At 47.9% G+C, this 19,695-nt stretch overlaps 1 protein-coding gene, 1 long non-coding RNA gene and 1 other non-coding gene across 14 annotated transcripts in view; 2 read left to right on the top strand and 1 right to left on the bottom strand.

Annotated features, from left to right (window-relative positions):
• Positions 1-292: 292 nt before the first annotated feature.
• Positions 293-19,695, bottom strand: part of ARMH1 (armadillo like helical domain containing 1) — a 49,549-nt gene continuing 30,146 nt past the window's right edge. For 8 of the 12 annotated variants that reach the window (XM_077845284.1, XM_077845280.1, XM_077845289.1 and 5 more), the window contains 6 exons: positions 1,549-1,689; positions 1,367-1,439; positions 1,150-1,279; positions 990-1,067; positions 669-750; positions 293-489 (listed from right to left, as the gene is read on the bottom strand). In XM_077845284.1, the coding sequence (XP_077701410.1) occupies positions 311-489; positions 669-750; positions 990-1,067; positions 1,150-1,279; positions 1,367-1,439; positions 1,549-1,689 (683 nt within the window). In that variant the 3' untranslated portion in view covers positions 293-310. Of the gene's footprint in view, positions 621-668; positions 751-989; positions 1,068-1,149; positions 1,280-1,366; positions 1,440-1,548; positions 1,690-19,695 lie in introns of all 12 variants that reach the window. The other 4 variants (XM_077845286.1, XM_077845285.1, XM_077845287.1 and 1 more) reach the window with 4 other exon arrangements.
• On the top strand, positions 4,171-4,283 carry LOC144282768 (U5 spliceosomal RNA). Its single transcript, XR_013351211.1, has one exon. It is a non-coding gene; the product is annotated as a U5 spliceosomal RNA (small nuclear RNA).
• LOC144282102 (uncharacterized) lies at positions 13,150-17,539 on the top strand. The gene is made up of 2 exons (XR_013350455.1): positions 13,150-13,680; positions 16,928-17,539. It is a non-coding gene; the product is annotated as an uncharacterized LOC144282102 (long non-coding RNA).

Raw genomic sequence — 19,695 nt, forward strand, 5'->3', positions numbered from 1 at the left:
GAGCATCAAGGTCACTTCAATTTGAAAGCAGCTGGGTTGAGAGAATGAATCAGCAATAGGGAGTGAGAGGAAGAAGCAACCAGAGGGAGGGGAAAGAGCGGGCGGCCGTGGTCTCCCGGGAGAGCCAGGGGCCGGTGGGGAGCAGGGGGAGGCTCGCCCCAGGCCGGGCCTTAAACCTTCCGGGCTGTCGATGTTGCTTCCCTCTGCACCCGCTTTCCCCCGGCTGAGCAGAGGCGCCCCAGCCCTCCACCAAGCTCTCATTTCCCCCCTGCCCCCACAGAGAGGACAGACAGACAGACAGCAAGACTATTTATTGAGTCCTCGCCAGCCGGCAGCTCCCCCTGGCCCCCCGCAGCCTCCCGCCTGGGGCCGGTGGAGTCGCGGTGAGCGTGACCCCAGGGCCCGCCTGCCGGGCTCCCTGAACCGCGGCCCCGGCCCCTCCGGAAGGCCCGCAAGGCTCCGTCACTCCTTTCCTTCCGTATCTTCCTTCTGGAAGTAGGTGACGTAAGCCGGCCTCTCGGGCTCGTGAGCGCCGCGGGGAAAGCTCGAGTTGCGGTGGGAAACGCCGCTGAAGCACAACGCTGCGGGCGGGGCGCGGGGCGCGGGGCGCGGGGCTGAGCCTGGGGGGCCGCAGCTCCTGGCGCCGGGTCCCCTCGCTCCCCACTCACCTTTGGAGACGTCGACTTTGTTGGCCGCTAAGATGTCCGCCTGAATGCTGTCTATTTTCATGTACAAGTCCTCGGCATTGCTCTGAGGACGGGAGCCAGGGGCCCGAGGCAGTGGGGGCTCCTGGGCTGCGGGGGGCGCGGGGCGGGGCTGCGGGGGGCGGGCGGGGCGGCGCGGGGCGTGTCCGGGATGCGGGGGCGGGGCTGGGAGGAGGGGCGGGGCGAGGGGGGGCTGGGGAGGGGCCACCGCCCGGGGCGAGGCCACCCGGCCCCCTCCGAGGCGGGGGTCCCGCGGGGTTCCCGCTCGGGGGGCGGAGCACTCACGAGGAAGAGCTGATAGAGCCCCTCTCCCATGGACCTGCGCACGTGCTCCTCCACCACCGGGAACATCTGCACCAAGTACTGCGGCGGCGGGCGGGAGGGTGACGGCTCTGCGCCCGCCCGGGGCCCGCCCGCCGCCCGCCGCCCGCCGCCCGCCGCCCACCTCGAGCGTGAGGCTGGCCTGCCGCTGGCTGTTGCTGTGGTCCGTGTTGCCCATGGCGGCCATCAGGCTGTGCACCACGCGCTGGTGCAGCAGCTCCTCCGCGACGCTCGTGTTGCTGCGCGCCAGGACCCTGCGCGGGGAACCGGCGGCGGCGACCCCTCGGCACCCCGCGGCGCTCCTGGCTCGCCGCCTCCCCCCACTCCCGCTGCCCGCTTACCCGATGGCCTTGGCCGCCGCGGCCTGCTGCAGGAACACCGGCAGGTGGGCGGTGAACTGGGGAACCGAGGAGTCTGGTGGAGGCCCGGGGGCGGGAGGTGTGAGGCGCGAGGCCGGGCTCCCCAAGCCCAACACGCACCCCCTCCACCCCCCTCCGCGACCTCAGGCCGAGCCGCTCCCTACCGTTGAGGATCTTGGGCTGCGGTTTGCTGGTCTCCTTGACGGACGGTATCAACAGCGCCACGAGGCCCTTGAGCAGCGCCTGGCACACGTCGTAGTTGACCAGGTCCTTGATCAGCTCGATGGCTGCAGAAAAGCAGAAGCCTGGGGAGGCCTGACGCTCCAACACGCCCCGTCCCCACCAAGCAAGCCAAGACGCCCTTGAACCGAGTCTCTTCCCTTTACCTGCATCCCCTTCATGCACCTGTCCTAGCACCTTTTACTGGCCAGAACCGTGTGTGTGTGGAGAGCTGGGCAGGCAACATCTCAGTTCTGCCGTCCTCTGTCTGGGGCTAAAGAGGAGGAGGGGGCAGAACCTCATCCCCCACAATCAGCCCTCGAAGAACTAGGCACAGAGGCAGGAGGAAGCGCTGGGTGGTGAGCCTACCCATCAAGGAGGCTTAGAGGCTGGCAGGGCCGGAGGCCCCTCGGCGGTGGCTCAGGGCAATCCTGGTGTCCTGGAGGTGGGAGCAGCTAGGTCTTCAAATGGAGAAAGGATGGGCAAAGACCCTGGGTGAGAGGGAGACAGAACTAGTGGGTGGAGGACGTGTGGCAGGGAGTGAGAAGGGTGGAAACAGGAGAGGCTGAGGTTTGGAGAAACCTTCACCTGGGTTCTCCACACAGCAGCCCATCGAAGGAAGAGCTGAAAAGAGGTTTGAAAAGAGGTTTGCTTTGCAATAACCCTGTGACCGTTGGCCCATTTTAGGTTTGAGGGAACGAGCCACAGAGGTAAAGCAGTTTGGCTAAGGTCCCATGGCCAGGATAGGGGTGGAAGCAAAAGGCAAGACTTGGTTAGGGATAGGGAGGGGAAGGGAACTAGAATTTATTGAGGTTTTTCTACAGGTACTTTCCAGGCATTCACTCATTCCGGCATTCACACAGCCTTGGAGCAAATCTGCACCCAACACCTATTGTGCCAGGTGTACAGTGTGGTGTTCTTCATAGGGGTCAGGCTGCGGCGGGGGGGGGGGGGGGGGGGCTGGGAAGGTGGGGGAAATGGAATATTTTTGCAGAAAGGAATCACAGAGAGGCCGAGCTGGAAGGGGACAGGGTGAGTTGGTATATGCTATTGGAAGACAGGATGTGCTGTTCCCCTGCACAGGAGACAGGTCGTCCCCCCCCCCCCCCTGCCCTCCGCTGACCCCCAGGGGAGCCAAGACTTCAGGAAGGCTGGGGTCTCTGACTAGGTCATTTGCATACCAGAACTCACATAGACACCTGGGAACTATTACCAGTATTATCTCTTCAAATAATGAAAAATTAACCTTTTATTTCCTTGTCGGGGAATTTTTACCCAGTAAGGCTATGCTTGAGATAATTCTCTGCAATGGAAGAAAAGCTTTGGTGGGCAGGTGCAAAGGCACGGCAAGCGTAGGGGGATCAGCCCGTATCTGGAGCGGTGGGCATAGGGCTCCCCTGCATATTTTGTTTCTTTCCACTTTAATTTGGGCCTTTAGTGTAGCTGCCGAAGGCTTTTGTGGGATGAAGCACGAGAGAATTGGTAGTGAAATTTTTGGAGGCCTTGCTTAGGCGAGGCTAAGTGTTGAGTGTCTAAAAGACAGATGCTTGGCTTGTGAAAGTGTTATTAGGTTCCTGATTTAATGCTTAGCGAATAACTAAGGTTTTTTTTTTTTTTTTTATAAGATTTTACTTATTTATCCATGAGACATGCAGAGAGAGAGAGAGGCAGAGGGAGAAGCAGGCTCCAGGCAGGAAGCCCTATGTGGGACTCAATCCCGCTGGGTTTTGTTGTTATTTTGGGGTGTGTCTTTTGCAAGCTCAAGGATGAATTAAGAGAGAACCTAAGTTTGGGTCGCCATATGGATTAGGGGCCCAGGCTTCTTAGGGCCCCCAGAGCCTTCCAGAGTTGGGCAACACCTTTAAAAAATATTTTTAAAGTCACTAATTGTTGTCCTATCATGGAAATGCTTTTTTTTTTTTTTTTTTAAGGACTCATTTATTTAGAGTACACGTGTTGGGGGCGAGGGGTAGAGAAAGAGCATCTTTCAAGCAGTCACCCCACTGGGCGAGGAGTCCGCGAGATCATGACCTGAGATGAAACCAGAGCCCCACCCTAGCCAGCTGAGCTACCCAAGCGCTTTTTCTTTTCTTTTCTTTTTTCTTTTTTTTCTCTTTTCTCTTTTCTCTTCTTTCTTTTCTTTTCTTTTCTTTTCTTTTCTTTTCTTTTCTTTTCTTTTCTTTTCTTTTCTTCTTTTCTTTTTTCTTTTCTTTCTTTTCTTCTTTCCCAGGCACTCTTTAAACAATGTTTTGGAAAAAAAATAAATAAACAATGTTTTGGGGTCCCTCACACTCAAAGCAGTGGGTGGGGCAGGTTGTGAACCTTGCACCACTGTCCGCCAACCCTAGCATCTCATCCAGAGGGCACATTTGCTTAACCAGGGTGCCAGCCTCGATACTACATTTAGGTTTAAAACTGCACATTTCCCTGTTTACTTGGACCAACTTACATCTTTTCCCAAAATTCCTTTCACAAGTTTTTCTAGCAGAGTGGCGGTAGCACAGGAATAGACACCAGTCTTGGGGAACTGCAGTCAATTGTGGAAAGAGTGGCAAACATAGCTGAGTATACTCTGGTTTCTCTTCAGATTGCATGTCTTGCCTTTTACTAAAGATTTCCATGGAGAGGAATATTTGTGAGTTTGTCTTATTTTTGAGCTCAAAGGAAAAGTTTCCAATGTTTCATCTATTAGGTATAGGTATGGCATTTGCTATAGTTTTCTGTAGATATCTCTTATTGGACAGACATTACATTTTTTTCAGACTTTTTTCCTATTATGATGATATATGTGCATTCCAAGATGACCTATTATCCTTAGCATATGCTGTTAGATTTAATTTGCTAATATTTTGGGTAGGGTTTATGCAGATTGGTGTATAATTTCTCTTTTTCATGCTATCATTGATGGATTTTTATATTAAGATTAGGCTAACCTTAAAAAAAGATTAGGCTAACCTTAGAAAATGAATTGGGGTTTGTATTCTCTTTTTCTAATCTTGGGAAGATTTTGTGTAAAACTAGAATTTTATCTTGAATGTTTGATAGATTCTCTGAACTGATTTTATGGAAAAAATTACTGATACATTTTCTTTGTTGGTTAGAGGACTATTTGTGTTTTCTCTTTCGTCACAAGTCCATTTAGTAGGTTATAATTTATAGCACTTTTCATCTACATTTTCAAGCATATTTTAAAAAGTTCATTATATCATCTTTTTTTTTTTTTTAGATTTTATCTGTTTAGTCAAGAGAGACACAGAGAGAGCAAGAGGCAGGCTCCATGCAGGGAGCCCGATGCGGGACTTGATTCCGGGACTCCAGAATCATGCCCTGGGCCAAAGGCAGGCGCCAAACCACTGAGATACCCAGGGATCCCCATTATATTATCTTTTTTATCATTTTAATGACTGTAGCATCTTTAGTGATGTCTCCTTTTATATTCTTCATATTGATTATGTGACTTTTCTCTTTTTGCCTCAAATCCATTTGCCCCCAAGTCCCATTGAGGTAACACACACGGATGCCTGCTTGTGCAATGGTGTGCACTACAAAAAGAAACCCTGATCTCAGAGAACCTGAATGTTATAGTCAGTAAGCATGCCTGCCTTTTGCTCTAAAGGGGGAAATATCTTTATTTTCCAAAGCTGTTTGCTCACCAACATCCTAAAAAAGACAGTCTGGGACAAAGAGCAGTTGGTATTTCACTTGAAAGACATGCAGAAATGTGACAGACCTGTAGAGAATTGTCTCCTAGGATCATTTTTCTTTTGGTAGTAGTAATCCTTCAGTAAACATCCTTGCCTTTTTCCTGAACTTAGGGACAAAACACTCAGTGTTTCACTATTAAGTATAATGTTAGCTGTAGATTTTTTGGTAGATGCTTTTTTATCAAGTCGGGGAAGTCCTTCTCTAGTTCTATTTTCTTTTTTTTTTTTTTTAATTTTATTTATTTATGATAGTCACACAGAGAGAGAGAGAGAGGCAGAGACACAGGCAGAGGGAGAAGCAGGCTCCATGCACCTGGAGCCTGACATGGGATTCGATCCCGGGTCTCCAGAATCGCGCCCTGGGCCAAAGGCAGGCGCCAAACCGCTGCGCCACCCAGGGGTCCCTAGTTCTATTTTCTTTAGGGTTTTTATCATAAATGGGTGCTGACTTTGTCAAATGCATTTTATGCACTGATTGACATAATAATATGAGTTTTTTTCTTTAGTCTGTTAATTTGGTAGATTAAATTTATTTTTTTGGCTATTGAACCAGCCTTGCATTCTTGGAATGAACCCCAGTTGGTCATGATATATAATTCTTTTTATATATTGCTGAATCCTAATTGCTAATCTTTTGTTAAGGATTTTTGCCTCTGTATTGATGATGGATAGTGATCTGTACTTTTCTTGTACTGTCACTGTCTGGTTTTGATATTAGGGTAATACTAGCCTCATAAAATTAGTTTGGAATTATTCCCTTCCCTTTCTAGAAATATAGAATTGTGTTCTAAAAATGTCAATTACACCCTGCTGGTTGATAGTGTTGTTGAGTTCTATATACTTGGTGATTTTTCTTTTCTTTTTCTTTTTCTTTTGTAAAAATTTATTTTAAGTAGCCACCTTGCCCAATGTGTGGCTTGAACGCACTAACTGAGATCAAGAGTTGCATGCTCTACTGACTGAGCCAGCCAGGCACCTCTACTTGCTGATTTTACTAGTTGTTCTATACATTGTTGAGGGAGGGGTATAGATGTCTCTGTAATTGTAGATCTTTCTTTTCAATTCTCCCATTTTTGTTTCACATATTTTTAAAGTGTCTTGTCAGCACATATGCATTTAGGATCGCTTTATCTTCTTGGTGGACCTATCTTTTCATCATTATTTGATGTCCCTCTCCATCTCTGGTAATTTTCTTTGCTCTGAAGTCTACTTTGTCTGATATTTCTTTCTAAGATTTTATTTATTTATTTGAGAGAGAGAGAATGAGCACAGTGGTGAGGGAGGTGTAGAGGGAAAGTCAGAAGAACAAGCAGACTTCCTGCTGAGCATAAAGCCTGACATGGGACTCCATCCCAGGACCCTGGGATCATGACCTGAGCTGAAGGCAGATGCTTAACTGACTGAGCCACCCAGACGTCCTTAGCTATAGTATTTTTAAGTTTGAGAAATTCCATCTGGTTACTTCTTAAATCTATTATGTCACTTTTTATAACTTTTTGTTTCCTAAAGTTATTTACCAGATTTTTTAAAACTTAGTTTTTGAGGGACACCTGGGTGGCTCAGCAGTCAAACGCCTGCCTTTGGCCCAGGGCGTGATCCTAGAGACCTGGGATCAAGTCCCACATCGGGCTCCCTGTGTGGAGCCTGCTTCTCTCTCTGCTTCTCTCTGTGCCTCTCATGAATAAATAAATAAAATCTTAAAAAGAAAAACCCTTAGTTTTTGATAGGTGGAAGTCTTTCTGAGTCAGTCACCTTCTAGTCTACTGGTGTGCATGATTGTCTTATTCTTTGTGTGCATGATTGTCTTATTCTTTGTGTTGCCCTTGTATTTGGAAAATTATTTGTAGGAAAAAACTGCAGGATGGAGATACTTTCTTCCAGAGAGCATTTTCCTTTCTTTCTGTCAGTCACCTGGGCACAACAGTTCTGAACCACTTTTGTCTAAGTTCAAGACTTGAAGTTTCCTGGACCACACAGGTGTTTGTATAATCCATGCAAGGTCATTTGAGGGCTGGCTTACTTCTGGCTCATCCTTATCAGGAGGACGTTGTCTTCTGGGGTCCCAGCTTAATGTATTTATGCTTGCGGTATCACATCTCCCACCTGAGACAGGCCAATTTTTCTTTTACAATTCTTTTTCCTTTCAGATATTTATGATATGATGGGAAATATTTTTTTTGCCCCTGGTTCCTAACACACATCTTCTAAAAACCCATGGAATCTCCAGAATGTGAAGAGATGTGAAGAGTATCCTTTATATGTCAAATGAAATAACTGGTGACTGGAAGCCTCTAGATGGCATTAGGATGGGGGCTAATCAGTAGAAAGACCAAGGAGTGATTACAGGATTGGAATGTTCATCTCAATCCCCTGACCTCTGGGGAGGGGAGAGGGCCTGGATAGTGATTTAATCATGAATAGCCAATGATTTGCTCATCAATCATTAATAACCGTGCTTACACAATGAAACTTCCTTAAATACCTTGAAGTGATAGTTTCAGAGAACTTCTGGATTGGTGAACACATTGAGGTGTGGGAGGGTGGTGTGCCTGGGGCAGTCCCCAACCCATACCTTGCCCTATACATCTCTTCCATTTTCTTGTTCCTGAGCTGTAGCCTTTATACTACACTGCTAATAGTAAGCAAAATGCTTTCCTGAATTTTATGAGTTGTTCTAGTAAATGATTGAAACTGAAAGGAAGGAAGGAAGGGTTACAAGAACACCCCTGGCTTTGAAGCCAAGTGGGACAGAAGTATCAATAATATGGGGACCCAATACTTATGACTGGCATTTGAAGTGAGTGCAGTTTTGCGGTGCTGAGCCCTTAATCCTGTGGAGTCTGAAGCTGATTCTGGGTAGTTAGTGTCACAATTGAATTGAAGTGAATTGTAGGATACCCACTTGATGTCTGCGGAGACCTGGACAACTGCTTGGTGTGGAAACCTATTTGGTATTAGAAGTGCTGTGAGTAAAAACAACTCAACATCAAGCCCTCCAGAAGGAGGACTGATCCAAATTTCCTAGTCTACTATTATTAGAAAAAAGAGTTTTTTCCACCTAACTATTGTTACTTATTCTTTTAGACTCACCTCCGAAATTAGCTTTCAAGGGGCACCTGGCTGGCACAGTCAGTTAAGTGTCGAAAGCTTGGTTTCAGCTCAGGTGGTGTCAGGGTGTGAGATTGAACCTTGAGTCCGACTCTGTACTCAACGTGAGTCTGCTTAAGATTCTCTCTCTCTCCTCCTATCCTTCCCCACCATGTGCACATGTTCTCTTTCTCAAATAATTAAATAAATTTTTTTAAAAAGATTTAATTTATTTATTCATGAGAGACACACAGAGACAAGGGCAGAGACACAGGCAGAGGAAGAAGCAGGCTCCCACACATAGCCCAATGTGGGACTCGACCCCGGGACTCTGGGATCACACCCTGAGCCGAAGGCAGATGCTCAACCACTGAGCCACCCAGGTGTCCCTCAAATAAATAAATAAATCTTAAAGAAAAAAAAAGAAATTAGCTTTCAAGTAGTGTTGTCTGGCCTGTTCTCCCTCTGCCTCCACTCTGGACCACTCAGGAGTAGAAGTCCTGTGTCTCTAGCTCTATGACACCATTTTCTCACCATGGAGTACCGGCGTCATCCAGTAACAGTCTCTCCACTACTGTGAACTCCAGTGAACATATATGAGACATCTCTGCCTTCCCAGAGCCTCAAACCAGTCCAGTCCATAAATGCCGAATAGAATTGACTAGATCCTATGTTCCTGCGCATTAGAGACCACTCAGGTAATGGCAAACTAGAACTCTGCTCAGAAACTGCCAGCCTGGTGGGAGATGATGTCAGGAGAGGCTCTGTGCTGCCCACCGCAGCCCTTGTCCACACTGAGCCATGGAACCATTCCTGGCTCTGCCCCTTCACAGGCTGGAGAGCCAGCCAGCACTGCCACAGTGCCATCCTTCCATCCCCCATGGCTGACTCTGAGAGAGTTCTTTGAAGCCAGGACCTTATACTTCCCAGTCAGCCCAGAACTGAGCCACATACCATGACTACTCGCTCCATATAAGGCAGGTGTATGGAGAAGTGAAGGGACTGTAGCCCCTCCTGTATGGTGGGGGACGAGGGGCAGCCAGCAAAATGGCCAGTGACAGGGACCGCACGGATCTGCAGAGCACACAGGAGTGTGTACGGGAGGCTGCCTGCAGCTCTTGGAAGCTTTACTTGCTTAACTACAAACAAACATATGTTGCTTGCCCATGAGCATGTGCTGGTGATTTATCATCTTGTCAGAATACTGTAACCAACAGTCACCAACAGCACAGTGGCCTGTCTACCAGAGGCAGAGGCTGGGGAGGAGGCCAGTACCCCATCCTGTGTCTCATACGCCCTACACTCTACCCTCCTGCCTGGTGCTGAGCACCAGAAGGAGGAGTGCCGACTTCTCCACCCCAGGGCTCAGAGTGTTCTTTGGCTGGTGAGCTGGTATAAGGAAAGGTACCAGTAAGGCCTCCCCGAAAATGCCCTTGTCTCAAGCCCTGGGGAGCCTCCCATCCACCCATACCGCAGAGCCATGGGGTGCGCAGAGATCCAGGCCTGAAGCCCCACACAAAGCCAGTCTTGTCTCGGCATATTTTTCCCAATCACAGAATCAAAGTTTTACTCTCTGGTAGGAGAACTCTTAAAGACATCCCTGTACCCCTTCTAGTGCTTAGTATTCTGGGGACAGGCCTTGGATGGCAGCCCTTCCCTCTCTGGGTGGTCGGCACCCCCCTCCCACCCACCTCTGGGGGGCCCTGTCAGCTGCAGCATGCTCTGCCCTAGTAGTTGGGCTCTTGGCACACGTCAGTGCCAGGACACTGGGGAAAAACGCTTGCGTCTAAGAGAGACTGCAGAGAGAAATGACTCAGAGAATATTCAGGGTGGAAAGAATGAATGAAAATATTTTTATGAAATTTCCCCTACCACAAACGGTATTCTCAGCCTGTGGAGGACCAAGTACTCCAGGAGATAAATATCTACTTTTGCCTGCTCACTTCACCCTAAATGCTCAAGCCGTCACTGCTAGTGTATCTGCAATACTTGGAACACCTCGGAAAAATGAAGATTTAGTCACTGAATCATTTTTGATTGAGTTTTAAAATTCACAGCTGTCAATGTTTACACCCAAAGTGAAAGTGCTAGACTCTGTCCAAATGTCTCCACAAGAACCGCAGTTACAACTCTTCATACACTGTGCTCGTTCCTAAGCATAGCAGAGTCATTCAGAGAGCAGAGAGCAACAGGGGATTACTGTCTTTGGCAGCTTTGACTGAAACCTGAGTTGCTGACAACACCCACCTTTCCTAAATTGGATCAGCCCCTGATTTATTCATTGGTTCATTCATTTACCTAACAAAATACTGAGCATCTTCTGTGTGCCAGACCCCTGTGCTAGGGCTATGAGGAGGACTAAGATACAATCCCTGCCCTCAGGGATGACACAGTTTAATAGGGGATGCCAGTAAGGAAACTGGTATGTAGGCCATAGCATTGTAAGAACCACGGGAACACAAAGGAAGTCAGTTGGTGTGAAGTATGTTGAGGAACTGGGGATAGGGAATCCGGAGAAGGCTCTCTTGGAGAAGGGGACATGTGAGCTAAAAATCCATGGAGGAGAAGGGAGGGACTGGAATGAAGAATGTGGCAAGTGCATGTCACCATTGTGGCCAGCCAAGCAGAGAGGTGTGGCTGGGACATGGGGTGTTGGGTCACAGAGTGAGAGCTAAGCTTGAGGAGACAGACTGGCTTCTGAGGACTTGGCAGGTGTTTCTTCTTGTCTTTCATTTCAAAGATTTTTTTCTTTAAGATTTTATTTATTTATTCACAAGAGACACACAGAGAGAGGCAGAGACACAGGCAGAAGGAGAAGCAGGTCCCATGCCCGATGTGGGACTCGATCCCAGGTCTCCAGGATCAGGCCCTGGGCTGAAGGCGGTGCTAAACCGCTGAGCTACTTGGGCTGCCCTCATTTAATTTATTTAGAGAGAGAGAGTGCGAGCGTGCAAGAGCACACCTGAGAGCAGGGGGAGGGGCAGAGGGAGAGGACGAGAGAGAATCCCAAGCAAACTCTGCACTGAGCACAGAGCCTCATGCAGGGCTCTATCCCATGACCCCAAGATCTTGACCTGAGCTGAAATCAAGAGTCCGACACTCAACTGGCTGAACCACCGAGTTGTCCCTCTTGTCTTTCATTTCAGAGGAAACTAACTCAAAAAGGTTGAGTAGCTTGCCTAAGGTCAAACATGAAAAAGTAGCAGAATAGCTCTGCTATTTCGGATTCCAAAACTCACATTCTTCACCACTAAGCTCTGCTGCCTCCGTTTGGGTGGAGGGGTGGGAGGACAGTAGCCACTGTGCTGGAGAGATGGAGATCGGTTTAGAGGTGAGAAATACAGAGACATGAGTTATAACAGTGGAAACAGAATGAAGAAGAGGGAGATTTGAACGATATGAAGGTGTTAAAGTTGACTGGTCGTGTTAGACGTTGGTTGCAGGTGGGAAGCAGGAAGAGAGGGCCATGACCTCCATTTCCAGCATTGGGAGCTTTTCACTGAGACTGGGACCTTATAGCCAGAATCTGAGGAGTCCAGTTCTGAACAGGGTCAGAGAGAGGTCATTCAACTGCTCTGTCCGTTTGCCACAACATGGGAATAATAATTGTGTCTACCCTGTCAGCTTGTTGTGAGGCTTCATGTGCAGAGAGCCGCAGCAGTACTGACAGGGAAGAGGCACCTCATAAAGGCCAGCCCTTGGTGTTTCTATCCTTATAGACGGTAATTGAAACCGTGGGAGTAGATGAGGTACCTCTGGGTACCCCTACCGAGAGCAGGGGACCCGGGATGGAATCATGAGAGAAAAAGAAGCCTGCACTTAAGGGATTGGTGGAGGGACCAGAAGGTACAAAGGACTGCACCTCAGTTTCCAGAGAGACAGGAGGAAACTAGGAGAGCTCGGGCTCAGGGGAGGAAGTGCTCAGTGTGTTCAGGGAGGGGACTGTGAAAGGGGAGTATGATCTGGGGGGGTCTGAGCCACCAGGAGGTCACGGCCCAGGAGGCTGAGAAGCAGCTCCACAGGGCTCAGGCCCTCATGGACAAGCAACTGGGTGGCAGGGCTGCCCTGACAGCAGCAGGCGGCACAGACGCAAAGGCCGCCCTGCAGACTTCAATGCAAGAGACTCTGGAACCCACAGCCTGTCAGCTGCGGAAGAAAGTTCCGTGATCCCCTGTCTGATAGTTGAAGAAACGCTGAAAGAATGCCTTGCTCTGGGAATCACAATGAGGAGACAGGCTTGCAGCAGCTGGCTCAGCGTGGTTTGGGGCAGACACCTTAGAAATGGCATTGCACCCGGGGGCTGCGGCGATGGCATGCAACTATAGCTCTTTCTTTCCTTCTTTTTTTTTTTTTTTTTTTAAGATTTATTTATTTATTCATGAGAGACATAGAGAGGCAGAGGGAGAAGCAGGCGGGCTTTCTGCAGGAGCCTGATTCAGGACTCGATCTCGGAACTCCAGGATCAGGCCCTGAGCCAAAGGCAGACGCTCAACCGCTGAGCCACCCAGGCATCCCATCTTTCCTTCTGTTTATTTATTTATTTTTAAAGATTTTATTTATTTATTCATGAGAGACACACAGAGAGAGGCAGAGACACAGGCAGAGGGAGAAGCAGGCTCCATGCAGGGAGCCGGACGGGGGACTCAATCCTGGGTCCCAGGATCACACCCTGGTTTGAAGGCAGGCTGAGCCACCCAGGGTTCCCCTTCCTTCTTTTTAAAGGTTGATTTAGGGATTCCCTGGGTGGCGCAGCAGTTTAGTGCCTGCCTTTGGCCCAGGGCCTGATCCTGGAGACCTGGGATTGAGTCCCATGTCGGGCTCCCTGCATGGAGCCTGCTTCTCCCTCTGCCTGTGTCTCTGCCTCTCTCTCTCTGTGTGACTATCATAAATAAATAAAAAATTAAAGGTTGATTGATTTATTTATTTGAGAGAGAGTGATCGCGTCGGGGGTTGGGGGTGTGGGGGTTAAAGGAGAGAGAATCTTATGTGGACTCACCCTGAGATCAGGGCCCTAAGATCACGACCTGAACCCAAACCAAGAGCCGGTTGCTAAACTGCCTGCACCAATCAGGCGCCCCAGCACGTAGCTCTCTCTAAGGGACTCAGCACTGAGGAAGTTTTTTGTTTTGTTTTGTTTTTTTTAATAATTCTTTGCTCCTGAGCCTCGGGAAGAAAGCCCGAGTTCTGGGCCTTCACCTCCACGCGAGACTGCCACCTCCTGGCCACACGGGAGAAACGCGCTTCAGTGAGGTCCGGACACGGGTTTGCTGCTTCCTTTTGCAGCCGGTAAGAGAGTGAGAACATTGGGCAAGTGGCTACTGGGTGGTAGAGACCCGGGTCAGGCATCTATCTCCCTGACCAGCTGCATCCTACCTCTGATTCCTGGACATCTCACCACCTCTTTCACCACATCCTGTTCAAAGCTCCTTGTTGGGGGGCAGCCCTGGTGGCTAAGCGGTTTCAGCACCTGCCTTTGGCCCAGGGTGTGGTCCTGGGGTCCCAGGATCGAGTCCCATGTCCGGCTCTCTGCGTGCAGCCTGCTTCTCCCTCTGCCTGTGTCTCTGCCTCTGTCTCTCTGCCTCTCTCTCTCTCTCATGATTAAATAAATAAAATCTTAAAAAAAAAAAAACTCCTTGTTGGGAAAAAAAAAAGAGCATATTTTACACACTATTTCTTGTAAAAAAGTCAATCAATAAAGTAACCCATGTTATGTACTCTGGTGGTATATATACTGCTGAATTCAGAATGACTGTCGTGTGTCTTCCATGGGTATTTGCTCCTCTGGGCAAGGCTCACCAAGTCCAGCCAGCCTGTGCACGGGTGCTGTGTATTGGCCCTAACACCCGAGTGGAGCGCCCAGCACTGGTGGCCCCCGGGACACAAGGGGGAGGTGGTGCAGACACAGGTGTGGAGGGCCAGGCAAACCGGGCCATTAGAAAGGAGTGTTCCCCAAGGACTTTCTATTTAAAAATAAACAACTATGGGAGATTTTATTTTTATTTTTTAAAAGATTTTATTTATTTATTCATGAGAGACAGAGAAAGAGAGAGAGAGAGAGGCAGAGACAGAAGCAGGCTCCACACAGGAAGCCCGACATGGGACTCGATCCCCGGTCTCCAGGATCACACCCTGGGCTGAAGGCAGCGTTAAACCGCTGAGCCACCTGGGCTGCTCCAACTATGGGAGATTTTATAATAAAACTTATGAACAGTGAATTAAGTGTGGCAGTCAAAGTATAAGATTTTGGGGAGATAACATATCTTTTAAGAATATTCAGTAGATCTTTATGGCAAACTATCCTTTAGTGTCAGAGCCTTGTGGCTGTTGTTCAATGAAGTCACACAGGACAGGTGGCCTCTTACACAGCCCGAAAGGCTGAAACTCCTCCTGCTGATGTGGATTAGCTCAGAAGACGAAAGTAAAGGCACAAGGTTCTATGGGGCAGAAGGTGTAGTTTTAAAAATAAGATCTTACTGGGGCACCTGGGTGGCATCTGCCTTTGGCTCAGGTCATGATCCCAGGGTCTTGGGATCAAGTTCTGCTTCTGAGCTCCCTGCTCAGCGGAGAGCCTGCTTCTCCCTCTACCCCTCCCCCCAGCTTGTGCTCTCTCTGTCTCACACTTGCTCGCTCTCAAATAAATAAATAAATAAATATATTTTAAAAAATGAGATATTATAGTATTTGCATGACCCTCAGAAGGGCATGAAGCTAAGAAAACATAATTATGTTTTATGGTACTAATAATATTGTCTCTCCTCAGATTTTTGACTGTTTCTCAAAAGTGGAAAAAAATTTAGAAGTCTTGTTTTCATAATACTGGAGAGACAGGAGAGTGTGGTAGTGATAATTCAGGTGCAGGGGTCAGACACCCTGGGTGTGAATCACAACTTTCCCACTTATTGTCCCCCAAGGGATAACCTGTTTCTTATACCTATGTGTTCATTTTTCAGCAATTCTTATAAGATGATACAGTGGGGTGTTTTTTGTTTTTGTTTTTGTTTGTGTTTTTGAGATGGTACAGTGGTTTTAAAATATGTCCACAAGGATTCCTGGGTGGCTCAGTGGTTGAGCATCTGCCTTTAATCCAGGGTGTGATCCTGGGGTCTGGGATCAAGTCTCACATTGGGCTCCCTGCATGGAGCCTGCTTCTCCCTCTGCCTGTGTCTCTGCCTCTCTCTCTCACTGTGTCTCTCATGAATAAATATATAAAAATCTTTAATAAAAAAAATACATCCACAAAAGTTTTAGTATGTTTCCTCTCAAGGGGTAGAGCCCATTTTTCCCCTCGTTTCTAACGAAGAGGGTAAAACACAAGTGACAGTGTGCAACTTCTGAGATTAGATTACAAAAAGTAGTGGGGTCCCTTCTTTGCACTCACTCTTGGATCACTCACTCTGAGAGAAGCCAGCTGCCCTGTTGTGAAGACAGTCAAGAAGCCCGATGGAGAGGCCCTCATGGTGAAGACTCGAGGCTTCCTGTCAACAACTGGCTCTAACTCTCCAGGTGTGTGAGTGAGCCACACTGGAAGGGGGTCCTCCAGGCCCCGTCACACCTCTGGATGACCGCACCACCAGCTGACCGCTTGACTGCAATCTCATGAGATACCCAGAGCCAAAACCACTGAGTTAACCTGTTCCCAGAAAAACTGTGAGATAAAATATGTTTATATTTTTTAGCCACTAAGTTTTGAGGTAATTTGTTATATAGCAATGGGTAATGGATATAGATGGATTGATTTAACAGCTTTTGCAGATTTCTGCAAAGTTTGAATAGAATGGCTTTCATTTTGTCTTCAAAGCAGCATTTTAAGGAAACTTCATTTGTGTCTGCCCGAGCTCTGTAGCTGCTGTGGCAGGGAAGGGGGGCCGGATGCGGGACCCTGCTGGAGGTCATTGTACTGCACGGCCTAGACCCCCCATCCTTGAGAAGAGGAGATGTGGAGAGGGGGGACAGAGAAACAGAGACCAGGGGCCAGAGAGGGCACCCAACAAAGGGCTCATGGGCCGAAAATTCCAACTTCTAGCTTTCAGGCCCTAACGATACAACCAATGCTCTAAACTTTACAAATGTTTATAGATTTTATTTATTTATTCATTCATGATAGACATATATATAGAGAGAGGCAGAGACACAGGTAGAGGGAGAAGCAGGCTCCATGCTAGGAGCCCAACACAGGACTCGATCCCGGGACTCCAGAGTCGTGCTCTGGGCCAAAGGCAGGCGCCAAACCGCCGAGGGATCTCCAAACTTTACAAATGTTTAAAGGAAACATGTTGTCAGTAAATTGGTAATTTGGTGAGCTGGGCACTCAGTTGGTTAATTGATTTTTGGCAGGCATATATTTGGCAAATTAACTTACAGTGATTGGTCTGCTTCTAATTAAGTCATACATAGTAATTTTTATGATCCTGAGGTAATAATTTATTTGCAAAAGATATATTTACACACACATATATGTTTCAAATTCCCAACAGAACTCATTAATTTCTTCCTCTGCGAAACTTTCTATGACTTTGAAATTTCTCTTCTCTAGGAAGCGAGACCAGTGAGCGAGTACTTCTGTGGCTTTAGACTGCTCGTCATGATTAAGTCCCTGCCTGCCACCAATTCCTGGAATAGCAATCCTCCCTGGGAGGAAACCGCCATTTTTCACTTCACAGAAATCATAAATGGAGATAAATTCCAGGCAGTACCACTTTGAAGATGGCCTCTCTTAATTTTAATTTTGGCTCTCAAATGTTAAGTGGGATCATCATTAAAAGAAATTCTAAAATCTCAATTCTAATGGGAAAAAACTCCCTCTGAAATTAGTGGACATCAGTACCCTTTCCCTGGTTATTTCTACTTCAAAGTGAAGAGTAGACAAGAATGGACAACCAGAAGCCCCTGCACCAAGGACTAGAAAGCCATTCTTTGGCGCACAGGTTTCTCTTCTACTCTTTCGGAGGAAATAAGGTGCCATGTGAACCATACTGGGGCCTGAGGTGAAAGGAAGAATCAGTACTAGCCTCGAGTTCTAGTTGTGGTCCCCAGCTGTCTTCCAGGTGGGCCCCAGAAAACGTGGAGCAGAGATCACCCCCCTCTGTTGTGTCCTGTTGTAATACCTAACCTACATATTATGCGAGAGTAAAATAGTTGATAGTTCTATGACACTAAATTTGGGGTGGTTTGTTACAAGTAATAGGTGACCAGAGCATCCACTCTGTGTACTTGTGGCCTTCCCATCTCTTACCTTCCTCCAGGAAACTTTCCTTTTTTCTCCCCTCCAAACCCTCTTCCTTGGCCCTAACAACTCTCAGGAAATAAAGGGTCATTTAATACACACAGCCTCCACTTAGCCATCTGGGCTGAAAAAACAAGGCATTTCAAATTCTATTTCAGTATGATGACTGTCAGTATAAGCCAGGATATACATGATTCACTCATCTCCATTCATTCCTTCAACGAATATCGGGGGATCCCTGGGTGGCGCAGCGGTTTGGCGCCTGCCTTTAGCCCAGGGCGTGATCCTGGAGACCCGGGATCGAATCCCACGTCGGGCTCCCGGTGCATGGAGCCTGCTTCTCCCTCTGCCTGTGTCTCTGCCTCTCTCTCCCTCTCTCTGTGTGACTATCATAAATAAATAAATTTATAAAAAAAAAAAAAAAAAAAAAAAAAAAAACGAATATCTAAGAGGCTACACTGGCCAATACTGTCTAGACACCAGGGTACGGTGGTAGACAAAGAAGATGAAGTCTCAGCTCTTCTGGAGTGGAGTTTCTTTCTTTCTTTCTTTCTTTCTTTCTTTCTTTCTTTCTTTCTTTCTTTCTTTCTTTCAAGATTTATTTATTTATTTTTGATAGACATAGAGAGAGAGAGAGAGAGAGAGGCAGAGACACAGGGAGAGGGAGAAGCAGGCTCCATGCAGGGAGCCTGACGCGGGACTCGATCCGGGGTCTCCAGGATCAGGCACTGGGCTGAAGGCGGCGCTAAACCGCTGAGCCACTCGGGCTGCCCCTGGAGTGGAGTTTCTTACAGAGCACAGACACTAGACAAGTAAATGAACGAATGAGGTAATTTCTGCAGGAGGGAAGTGCAGTGATGTGGTGAGGTGGAGAAAGCCTGAGGGGGGCTGTGGGAGGCAGTGGGCAAACTTTAGAGAGCGTGGTCAGAGGCCTCTCCCAGAGGCGATGTCTGAGCTGAAGTTGGAGAAGTTGTCCATCAATCCTAGGTCTAGGGGAAGAGACTTCCGGAAGTTTTGCTGGCCATGGCAAATGTGTAGATTTTAGTGTAGGTGCAATGAGAAGCTATTTTTGAAATGATTGTTCTGGCCACAATGGCAGAATGGATCACAGGAGGCCAGGATGGAAGCAGAAACTAGCAGGCAGAATGGCGGGTTAGCAGAGGGCCATTGTGGTAGGGACAGTGTAAGTAGGGACAGAGCTGGGAGGACTCGGTAAGGGTGGGACAGGGAGGAGGTGAGAGAATGCAGATCATTTGGTACTAGTCCTACACTTTTTTTAAAAAAAGATTTTATTTATTTACTCATGAGAAACAGAGAGAGGCAGAGACACAGGCAGAGGGAGGAAAAGCAGGCTCCATGCAGGGAGCCCGATGTAGGACTCGATCCCTGGACTCCGGGATCACACCCTGGGCCGAAGGTAGGCACTAAACCGCTGAGCCACCAGGACTTCCCTAGTCCTTCACTTTTTACTTGAGCAGTTGGGGTGGTGGTGGCACCTTTTACTGAAAATAGGAGACAGAACAGGATTTGGGAAGAAAGTCAAGAGTTCTGTTTTGGCTATGAATTTCAGATGTCTGGGGAGATATCAGGGGAGAGATCAGGCCAGGGACACAGTCTGGGACTCGAATATATAACATTTATGTGGTGTGTAAAGCTAGGGGGCTGGACAAAATCATGCAGGCAGAAGGTGTTGGTAAAGAGATGCGAAGTAGGCTGACCCAACAGTCTGGTAGAGAAAAAGGAGAAAGTATAGCAAACATGGAAGACGCAGCTGGCAGGAGGAAAATTGGGAGCGGTATCACAGAAGCCCAGAGAAGAAAGCCGGTTGCTTTGGGCCAATTGGGTCAAAAGCCGCTGTGTGTGTGTGAGATCAAGTAGGAAGAAAATGGAACAATGAGTGAGTGGAGGCGAATTTGGGGTCAAAGAGGGGTATGAGTCCTTAAATGCTATCATTTAATTTAACTTGGGGGTGCAAATGTTTTATTTATTTATTTATTTTATTATTTTATTTTATTTTTTAAGATTTTATTTATTAGAGATACAGAGAGAGAGAGGCAGAGACACAGGCAGAGGGAGAA

Source organism: Canis aureus, chromosome 13, assembly GCF_053574225.1.
Source record: "Canis aureus isolate CA01 chromosome 13, VMU_Caureus_v.1.0, whole genome shotgun sequence".
NCBI classification, from domain to species: domain Eukaryota; kingdom Metazoa; phylum Chordata; class Mammalia; order Carnivora; family Canidae; genus Canis; species Canis aureus.